Genomic DNA, 10,928 nt, shown 5'->3' with positions numbered 1-10,928 from the left:
AATATATGGGAACTCTGTGTACTTTCCACTCAGTTTTGCTGCCCTAAAAACCAAAGTTTATTTTTAAAAATGTGGCTCAGCCAGTTAAGTGTATGACTCTTGATTTTGGCTCAGTTCATGATTTCAGGGTTGTGAGATCAAGCTCCATGTTAGCCTCCGGGCTGGGCATGGAGCCTGCTTAAGATTCTCTCCCTCTCCCCTTTTCATACCCCCCCCAACTCTCACTCTCTCTCTCTCTCTAAAAAAAAAAAAATTTAATTGAAAGGAGCATCAGTGTGGGACAATGACAAAGGATCTAAAGTTCCTGTCCTGAAGAGGAGAATGCGTGGGGCTGAAAAAGTACTCAAAGAAATTATGGCTGAAAACTTTTCAAATTTGGCAAGAGATAGAAACGTAAGATTTGAGAAGCTGAGTAAAACCCAAATGAGACAAACCTGAAGAAATCCACACCAAGATACATCGTAGTCAAATATCTGAAAACTAAAGACAAAGAAAAAACTTTCAAAGCAGAAAGAGAAACAACACTTTGTCAGTAAAGAAATAGCAATTCAAAAGACAGAAAATTTCTCATCAGATACCATGGAGGCCAACAGAAAGTGACACAACATTTTTCAAAAGCTGAAAGAATAGTGAATCTAGAGTCCTACCTCCAGTGAAAATATCCCTCAGGAATGAAGGGGACATCAAGATATTTTCAGATGAAGGAAAACTAAGAGCATTTGTCACAAGGAGACCTATGTGAGGGAATGGGTAATTGAAGTTTTCTAAACAGTAAAGATAATAGAAGAAATCTTAGAAAATTGGGAAGAAAAAACATGATAAGCAAAACTATAGGCAAATAGAGTAGACTTTCTTTCTCCCCTTGAGTTGTCTAGTGTTTGAAGGTTGAGGCCAGAAATAGAAAATTAATGTGGTTCTAAATGTACATAGAGGACATTAAAGAGAATTGTATTATAAATGGGTGAGGGTAAAGGAATGCAAAAGGAGATAAGGTTTCTATGCTTTATCCAAACTGGTAAAATGACAACATCATAGATTTTTGGTACACACACACACACACACACGTACCCAGAGCACCCATTTAAAAAGTTATGCAAAGAGTTACACTCAAAAACGTTATAGATAAATCAAAACTGAATTCTAAAAAATGTTCAAGTAACCCAAAGGAAGGCAGGAAAAAGAAAACAGAAATGAAAACAGACAGAACAAACAGAAAAAAATTAAATGGCAGACTTAAACCCTAACATATTAATAACTATCTTAAATGTGGGGCGCCTGGGTGGCTCAGTCAGTTAAGTTTTGACTCTTGATTTTGGATCAGGTCATGATCTCAGGGTCATGAGATCAGGCTCCGTGTGGGGCTCGAAACTCAAGAGGGAGTCTGCTTGAAATTCTCTCTCTCTCTCCCCCTCCCCTTGCCCTTGTGCATGCGTGCACATGCACTCTCTGTCTCTCTAAAATAAATAAATAAATCTTAAAAAAAACTACCTTAAATGAAATGACCTATATATACCAATTGAGAGACAGAGATTGGCAGATAAAAACCATGACCCAACTACATGCTATCTACAAAAAACTCACTTCAAGTACAATAATATCAGGAGGTTGAGAGTAAAAAGGCTAGAAAAATATATATAATGCAAACAGTAATAAAGAAAAAGGAGTGGTTATATCAATATCAAATTAAGTGGATGTTAGAGCAGAGAAAATTACCAAAGACAGAGAGGGGCATTACATAATGATTAAAGGAGTGAATCCACCAAAAAGAGAAAGCGATCCTAAGTATGTGGGATTTGCAACAGAGGTGTAAATTATGTGAAGCAAAACCTGGTAGAGCTGAAAGGAGAAATAGAAAAAGCCGCAATTACAGTTGGAGACTTCCTACATTCCTCTCTCAACAATAATAGAATTAGACAGGAAATCAGGAAGGATATAGAAATCAACAACACTATCAACCAATGTGATCTGAAGAACATTTATAGAACATGTCACCCAACCATAGCAGAATACACGTTCTTTTCCAGCGCCCATGGAACATATGTCAAGATAGAGCATATTCTGGGCCAGGAACAAACCCCAACAAATTTTTATTTTTTTTAAGTAGGCTCTATGCCCAACATGGGGCTTGAACTCATGACCCCAAGATCAAGAGTCACATGTTCCACCCACTGAGCCAGCCAGGCGCCCCCAAATCCCAACAAATTTAAACGAATTGTGTTTAAATGCATATGTACTCCAACCACAAAGGAATCAAAGTAGAAATCAAAACCAGAAAGATAACGGGAAAATCTGCAAACACTTGGAAACTAATCATTCACTCCTAAATAACCCATGGGCCAAAGAGTCTCAAGGGAATCCAAAAAATACATTGAACAGAAGGAGAATGGAAATACAATATACCAAAACTTGTGGTTTTTGACAAAGGTGCAAAACCAATTCAATGGAGAAAGCATAGCCTTTCCAACAAATGATGCTGGAGCAATTGAACAACCACAGGCAAGAGAATAAACTATGATCTAAGCCTCAAACATTACACAAAATAGATCACAGATTTAAACATACCACCTAAAGCTATAAATCTTTGAGTAAAAGACAGGACAAAATTTTTGGGATCTCGAGTTAGATAAAGAGTTCTTGACACCAAAATCATGACCCATAGGAAGAAAAACTGATAAATTGCACTTCACCAAAATTTAAAACGTTTGCTCTGAGAAACACCAGGTAAAAAGATGGAAAAGACAAGTCACGGTGTGATAGAACATATTTGCAAACCACATATCCAACAAAGAACAAGTATCTGTGAAATATAAAGAACTCTCAAAACTCAACTGCAAAAAACAGTCCAGTTGTAAAATGGGCAAATGACAGAAACATTTTACCCAAGAGGATGTGGCATAGATGGCAAGAGAGCACATGCAAAAATGAGCATGATTAGCCACTAGGGAAATACAAGGTAAAACTATAGTGAGATGTCACTACACATGCATCAGAATGGCTAAAATGAAAAATAATGACACCACCAAATGCTGGTGAGGATGCAGAGAAACTGGATTCCTCATACACTGCTGGTGGGACTGTACAATGGTACAGCCACTAGGGAAAATCATTTCTGAAAAAGCTAAAATACACTTATAATATGACCCAGCAATTGCACTCTTGGGCATTTTTCCCAGAGAAATGAAGACTTTTGTTCACACAAAAACCTATACACGAATGTTTATAGCAAGTTTATTCATAATAACCCCAAACCCGGGACAACCCAGAGGTCTTCAACAGGTGAATGGCTAAACAAACTACAATGTATCCATATCATGGACTACTACTTAGCAATAAAAAGGAGTGAAGTTTAAGATATGCAACAACTTGGACAAACGTCCACTTTCCTCATTTGTAATAAGATGTTGTGGGGGCGGGGTGTCTCAAGGGCCTTCCTGTTTGGGAACTCAAGATACAGATGAGCAGAGTGGGGCAGGATGAGAGCATATTTGGAAGCGCTTAGGGCTTGTATTTATTTTATATTTTATTTTATGTTATGTTTTAGAATTTTTAGAGATTCAAAATAAACAGAAGGAACTGGCTCGATGGATGCCAGCTGTTGTGTTTCACGGGCATCCTACGGAGCCCATTTTGGAAGCCGGGAACTCAGGAGGAGGAGAGTTTAGGGTAGTTGCATTCTGTTAGCAAGGGCCATAGAGTCTGCTTAGTTGCAGGGAATGAGTTTCAGAAGAGTGGCTCTTGCCTTCTTACAGTGAGATCTTACACTTAAATTAGTGTAAGACCTAACCTGAAAGGACTCTGTGTTCCCAGGCACATTAGGAAATGTAAAGGTTCACCAGTCAGGGGACGTGAAAAACGAGAAAGGCGCCTTGCTCCCCGAACACTAGGAGTAACGGGAAGTCCATCGTCAGAACACATTTAGCTGGTGGTATACTATTTGTTATGTGATTCTCAAGCATGACCAGCGCCTGTATTGTGTTCAGGTTTGGAAATGAAGTAGCGACTGAGTCCATGAACGATTCTACAAGACTGATGGCTACACATAATATTCAAAGTCGAAGTTTTTCCACACGGGATTCAAACCTTGCTAAAATCAGAAGCAACCGTTGCTACGGGGTCTGATGGGGGTGTATTTAGGGTCTCCCAACAGCCAATCCTAGTGCCAGGCGTTTTCGAGGGGGCGTGGCCGTGTAGAGACAGTGGCCAATGGCAAAGAGGGCAACCACCGGGTGACGTGAGCCGAGTGCAGCGGCGAGGGGAGGCTGAGGACCCGCGGCGTGTTCCGGGGTTTGAGCTGTTAGTCTGAACTGTAGCCGGTACTTCAGCTGCCACCCATCTTCGAGTCTCACCTGCCGTTAAACGTCATGGAAGATTCTCAGAGTGAGCAACAGCGGATAATACGATGCCACCACCGCGAGAAGAAAGAGCTTCAGGCCCGCATCCAGGCCATGAAGAACTCGGTGCCCAAGAGCGACAAGAAGAGAAGAAAGCAGTTGATCCTAGACGTGGGCCGCCTCAAGGCCGAGTTGGAGCAGAAGCACCAGCAGGAGCTGGAGAAGTTCCGAGAGAGTTTCCCTGATGACAGCAACCTCGACTCCATCACGGAAGATCTCGCCAAGATGAATCTTGAGAACCAGCCTCCCCGCCAGTCGAGGACACAGAGAAGGCGCGAAAGAAGGGCGGCCCTCGAGAGAGAGCGCCAGGAGAGGATCGCCGAGGCCGAGATGGAGCACCTGACCAGCTTCCGCCGCGAGGAGGAGGAGAAGCTCGCCGCCATCCTAGGGTCCAAGAATCTGGAGCTGAAGGATATCCCGGCTGACGGCCACTGCATGTATCGCGCCATCCAAGACCAGCTGGTGTTCTCCGTGACGGTGGAGAGCCTGCGGAGCCGCACCGCCGATTACATGCGCAAGCACGTGGATGACTTCCTGCCCTTCTTCACTGACCCCGACACCGGCGACGCCTACAGCCGCGAAGAGTTCCTGAGCTACTGCGACGACATCGTGCGCAGCCCGTCGTGGGGAGGCCAGCTCGAGCTGAGGGCCCTGTCACATGTCCTGCAGACCCCCATCGAGGTGATCCAGGCCGATTCGCCTGCCATCGTCATTGGGGGGGAGTACACCAGGAAGCCGCTCACCCTAGTCTACCTGCGCTACGCCTGCAACCTCGGCGAGCACTACAACTCGGTGAGGCCCCTCGAGGCCGGCGCCGTTGGGGGTGCGGCCCCGCGGCTCTTCTAGGCCGGCCAACATAGTCGCCATCGCCGCCGCCGCCGCCGCCGCCGCCGCGTCTCCTCAGTAGGCTCCGTTTTTTTCCTTCGGTTTTCTCGGTTTTGTCTTGCTTCGTTTTACTCGAAAGTCGTTCCCCATCCCCACCCCGCCCCCCGCCCGCCGCCACCACCACCACCACCACCACTCTTCTCCGCCCCATTCCCCCACGCCCGCTCTCTCTTACCTGGCGGTTCTAGCCCCTTCTCTCACTCATTCATTGCTTGGGGGGCTGGAGTGGGGGAGACTCGGGACAAGGGAAAGATCTGTACTGTACTACCTGAGGGGAGTAGGTTGGCCACATGTTGACATCTTGCCCTTAAGGGTCTTTGCCTCCCTCGCAGATGAGAATTGGTCATGCCGCACGTGCCTTTGAGATCAAAATGGAAACTTGGTTTGATGCATTCTTAACTGGGGAAAAATTAGGTTTAGCTCGGGATCTTCGGATCGTCCCGTGAATACACTGGGTTTTAGATAAAGGTGGAGTTTCTGTGATCGAAATGCTTTGCGAATGCCTTCTGCTTATTCTTTGGAAACAAATGTATTGCGGGCTGTTTGGGGGGTTGCTTTTTACTTCAGCTGGGCTATTCCACAGATGTCTCAAGTTATGAACAAGAGCTCCTCTAGTATTTTGTTTTGTTTGTTTTCATACAAGCTTGTGTGGTTCGCAATTAATTTTCCTTATTTAGGATTTGCTAAAGTCTACATAAGAGCGTTTGTTAAACTTAGAAATTAAATGTACCTACTAAACATAGAAATTAAATTTACAAAAACTGATAGGTTAGGTAAGGTTCACTCTGAGATGTGAAAGATCTCAAGTTAATTTCCTTTATTAAAGATAGGAAGGGATACGACTTTATTCAAGGAGGTAATCCATTTCATTTTGTCTTCAACTGGAACGAAGCAAAAAGAGACACACTGATAGGCAACTTAACTTCCTGTAAGGGTGAGACCCGAACTAGTAAGTTTTCTTTACTGTGAGACATGAAAGGGTACAACTTTATTCAAACAGTTCAAAAAAAAAGTGAGCAATCTACTTTTGTTGATAGTCAAGACTTGTTGATATCTTGAGTTCACCAGTAGAATAGTAAAAATGAAATGATTTACAATAAACAGTTTAAAAGTTTTCAAATCTTTAGATCCTGTGTTTCAGTGAGGCTGCTTAGTTTCATTTAAAAAGTCCATTGTACACGCCATATGTTTTAGAACAAAATATATAAATTCAAAATTTTTTAAAAATATTATACAACTTGTTTTAAAAATAAAAGTTTTAAAAATACCTGGTTCTCTATTTTTGTGTAGCTGATTTAGTTTGTACAGAGTTTGCATCCCAGAATCTGCTTCAACAAAGGAGTCCTGGAGGGTTAGGGAGAGGAGTTGGGAGCCAGATAAGGCTTTGGGGAGGAGGACTGGCCTGGTGGCAGCCTGGAGTGGAGCGTTCCCCAGGAAAGGATTTAGGGAGGAACTTTATCTAGAGGCTGTCCAGAGTTGATGTTTCACTCTGGGAAAAACATCCTGAAATGGTTTTGTTTAGGGATATTCTCATTGCTATGCATGAAAAAAAAACTCCCACTTCCAGCAAAGAGTGAAATCCTACCAGGTAGCTCACCGTGTAAATATGTGTCAGAGAAGTTTCAGATGGCCAGCTGACTGAAGAAGAGGCCCCTGAGAAAACCAGGGATTGGGGTGCACTGTAAAAAGAAGGCCTTTTATAGGGGTGAGAAGACTGGCTGCAGAAGAGAGACAAGGCCCAGAAGGGAGGCATAATCTATAGAAGGGTGCCTGGCTGGGAAGGAGGGTGAAAGTTGGGGAAGGCATCAGCCTAGAAGGAAGAATGGGATGTGATAGGGGAAAGCGGGCACAAGCTGAGGAAGGGGACTAAGCTGATGAACAGGGCATAGGCAGTAAAGAGAGCCTGGGTAGAAGAGGGGACCTGCAGGGGGTATAGGACACAGGTGGGCAAAGGGGACCTGACTGGGGACATGGGCAAAGGCTGGTGAAGGCTTCCAGAAATGGGAAGGGTGCTCTACTGGAGTGAGCTGCATTGGGTGGGGGAGGGGGCCTGGCTAGGGTAGGAGACCTTGATGGAGAGGGCGGCACAAGCTGGGAAAGAGGGCCTGGTTGCAGGAGGATTCCTGGCAAGGGAAGTGGTCCAGGCTAGGGGCAGGAGCATAGGCTGGTGAAGGGCTTCTGGTAGGAGAAGATGGCCCCAGCTGGGGTGGGTTTTATAGGCAGGGGAAGGGAAGCTGACTGGGAACTAGGTCACTTTCTGGGCAAGGGATCGGGGTGGGGGCTCGAATAAGACTGGAAAGGTGGCTAGCTGGGGACTGAGACACTGGAAGGAGGAATAGACTGGAGCAGAAGGTCTGGCTGAAGGGCACACTGGATGTTGTAAAGGGGCCCATGGTTGTTGAATGGGGAAATGGCTGGGCCAGGCTGCCTATCCAGGGGAGGGACGCTTGCCTGGGAAGGGGGTCTGGAAGGAGAAGGGGCCTTGCTGGGGAAAGAGGCATTGACTAGGAAACAGGGTCTGATGGGGGGAGGACTGGATGGAGGAGGGATCCTGGCTGGTAAAGGAGCCACCAGGCTTAGAAGGTTGCACAAAGCTGGAGAGGGGGCCCAGGCTGAGATGGGGACACAACTTGGGAAGGGAAAAGGGACCTGCCCCCAAAGGGGGTAGAGGCAGCAGAGGGGGTCCTTGCTGGGAAATTGGGCCTAAACGGGGAAGGGGGCTTATGTAGGTAGGGAACACAGGTTTGAGAAGGGCCATATGATGTGGAAGTGGGCACGGCAGGAGAAGGAAGCCCAGCTGGGACTGGGGAGATGTCTGGGAGGTGCTGGCTACAAGGCACTCGGGTGCTAGCTGGGAAAGGTGGCCTGGGGATAGAGGCTTAGGTGGGCAAATGGGGCCAGGCAGGGAAAGCATGCTTATCTGGAGAGTAGGCCTGGCAGGGCAAGGAGGAATATCTTGGGGAAGAGGGACTAAGCAAAGAAGAGGGACACGAGAGCGGGCAAGAGAACCTGGCTCTGGACCAGGGCACAGGGTGGGGAAATAGGTCTGGCTAAGAAGGGGATAATGGGGGAGGGGGCTGGTTAGGGAAGGAGGAATTGGCTGGTCAAGGGAAGGAGGCCTAGTTGAATTGGGGGCAAAGGATGAGAAAGGAATTCTTGACTGTTAAAGGGGGAGGGGGGAAGCCTGGGGGAAGGGCACCTGGCCAGGGAAAGAAATCTCGCTGGGAAAGTAGGCCTCAGCTGGGGAGGACATAGACTAGGAAGGGGCCTAGATGTGGGAACGTGCCTGTATTGCAAAGGGAGAACAAGCATGATTGGGTGGCACAAGCTGAGGATGGGAGACTGGCTGGAATGGGGGCACTGAGTGAACATACCCTGGCGGGGAAAGGTGGCCTGACTGGGGAGGGGCTCTGGCAGGGGAATAGGGCCTGGGAGGGAAGGGGAAGGTCTGCCTGGGGAGGAACACGCAGGCTAGGAAAGGAACCTGGTAGTGGGAGAAGTTTGGATGCCAAGAACCACATGAACTGGGCATGGGATAATAGGCAGGTTAATGGACCTAGCCAGGAGAGGGGAGCTAGCAGGTGGAGGACCTGAAGGCATGTGCCTTGACAGAGGTCCTGGCTGAGGGAGGGCACGTGGTTGAGGAAAGGGACCTAGCTGAGAAGGAGGGCATAGGACAGGAAGGGGAGGCAGTCTGACGGAAGGGGGATAAGCTAGACAAGGGACTTGGCTGAGGAAGGGGGCCTTGCTGGGAAGGAGGCTTGCCTGGGAAGATGAGCCTAGACTGGGGGAAGAGGATGTAGGTCCCTCAGTGAAGAGGGCCTGGCTGGGGAGAGGAGTCTGGCTGGGAAAGAGCTCCTACCTGGAGAAGGAGACCAGGCTTAGCATGGGGACACCTAGGGGTGAAAGGGGCCTGGCAGGGAAAGATCACAGAGCTGGGGAGGGGACTTGACAGGTGTGATTCAGAGCTGAGAGAGGAGGAAGCACTGGCTCTGAGAGGCCAGTGAGGGGGTAGCTCCTTGGGAAAGTGATCAGCTGAAGAGGGGAAAGGCTGGGCACGGGCTGAGGAGGGGTAACAAGCTGGGGCAGGGGATCCTGGCAAGGGTTGCTGCTGCCAAGGGGATACTGGCTGGGAATGTGGCTCGGCTGGGGATGGGGTAGAGGTGGGTAGAGGTGGGTAGAGGGGAAGCCTACCTAGCAGCGGTTGGGAGCCCGTCTGGGGAGCTGGCCTTGGCTGGGGAAGGGGCCTTAGTTGGGGAGGAAGGCATAAGTAAATGAAGAGAGCCTGACCAAGTTGAAGGGACCTGGCTGAGAGAGAAGGCATGGCTAGGTTCCACATACAGGCAGGTTAAGGGCTTCTGATGGGGGAAGTGTAATCTGCTGGGGCAGGCTGCATGACATGGGGAAAAGGGACTACCTGGAAAAGGGGCCCCAGCTCCTAAGGGGGTAGGTATTGACTGAGGACCAGGGTTAGGGAAGTGGACCTGGGTGAGGAATGGGGAAGAGGCTGGTGACACAGACCAGGGGTTAGGCTGGTGACACGGACTAAGGCCTTGGCTGGTATAGAGTATAAATTCATATGGGGTAAAAGAAGGATTCCTGGCTTTTGGAGGGGGAAGGGCTAGGGAGGGGCACCTGGCTAGGGGAGGGATTCTGGAGAGTTCTCTGCACACAAAGTAGGGGGGTACTGGATGCGGATGGGGCACTGTTGAGGGGGAAAAGTGAGCTGGCTGGGGAATGGGGCATGGGTTGGGCAAGGGCCCTATCTGGGGAAGAGGGCACTCCTGGATGATGTGAGCCTTGCTGGGATGCGTGCGGTGGGGTGGGAGGGGGGTTGGGGGTGGGGAGGGGGCTGGTGCTGCCCAAGGAATTCTGTGGCAACTAAACAAAGACAGCAGACAGCAGAGTCCCATTGTACAAGCTATCCCTGAATATGAGGGAAGTAACTATTCCTGTCTTGGGAACCCTTAAGTTCTCACTGGGCCTGTCCCACCTGCCTTCCCTGGGTCTGCCTTCAGCTAGAAGGAGAGGGAAGAGTTATCCCAGGCCAGATCCTAACCAGGCCCAGAGCACAAACCAAGAGAGAGTCTCCATTGTGGGATCTGGCAGGACATGAGGGATGTACAGTCTGTTCCATTTTGTAGCAATGTCATGTCCAAAAGCCATGAGCACTGTTCCCGAAGGGATCCAATTCCAGAAGCAAGTTTCATTCGTTTACTATTTTTCATTTGTGCTTTGTCATGTTCTCCCCCTCTTGCCATAGCAGCCAAAAATAAGGTACATTTATCTGGGTCTGAAGCCCAGCTCATTTAATCTACTTCCAGCTTTGTGACTTGGATAAATCACCAAATCTTTCTGGGCCTCAGTTTCCTCATCCATAATACAGGACAATTAATACCTGTCTTAGAGATATCTCTTGGGATGTTAAGTGCATTGAATGAAAATACAGGATGCCTGGCTGGCTCAGTCGTTAAGCGTCTGCCTTCGGCTCAGGTCATGATCCCAGGGTCCTGGGATCGAGCCCCACATCAGGCCCCCTGCTCAGCGGGGAGCCTGCTTCTCCCTCTCCTCCCCACTCGGGCTCTCTCTCGCTATCTCTGTCACTATCTGTGTCTCTCCCAAATAAATAAATAAAATCTTTAAAAGTAAAAA

At 48.0% G+C, this 10,928-nt stretch overlaps 1 protein-coding gene across 1 annotated transcript; it reads left to right on the top strand.

The window, feature by feature from the left end:
- The first annotated feature begins 4,361 nt into the window (after nucleotides 1-4,361).
- Nucleotides 4,362-5,237, top strand: OTUD6A (OTU deubiquitinase 6A). Its single transcript, XM_036086752.2, has one exon. It carries the CDS (start codon nucleotides 4,362-4,364, stop codon nucleotides 5,235-5,237), a length of 876 nt encoding a protein of 291 aa, XP_035942645.1.
- The last annotated feature ends 5,691 nt before the right edge of the window (nucleotides 5,238-10,928 follow it).

This window comes from Halichoerus grypus, chromosome X (genome assembly GCF_964656455.1).
Source record: "Halichoerus grypus chromosome X, mHalGry1.hap1.1, whole genome shotgun sequence".
Lineage (NCBI taxonomy): Eukaryota > Metazoa > Chordata > Mammalia > Carnivora > Phocidae > Halichoerus > Halichoerus grypus.
Note: the sequence above shows the minus strand (reverse complement) of the source record. Positions and strands in the feature narration are given on the sequence as shown.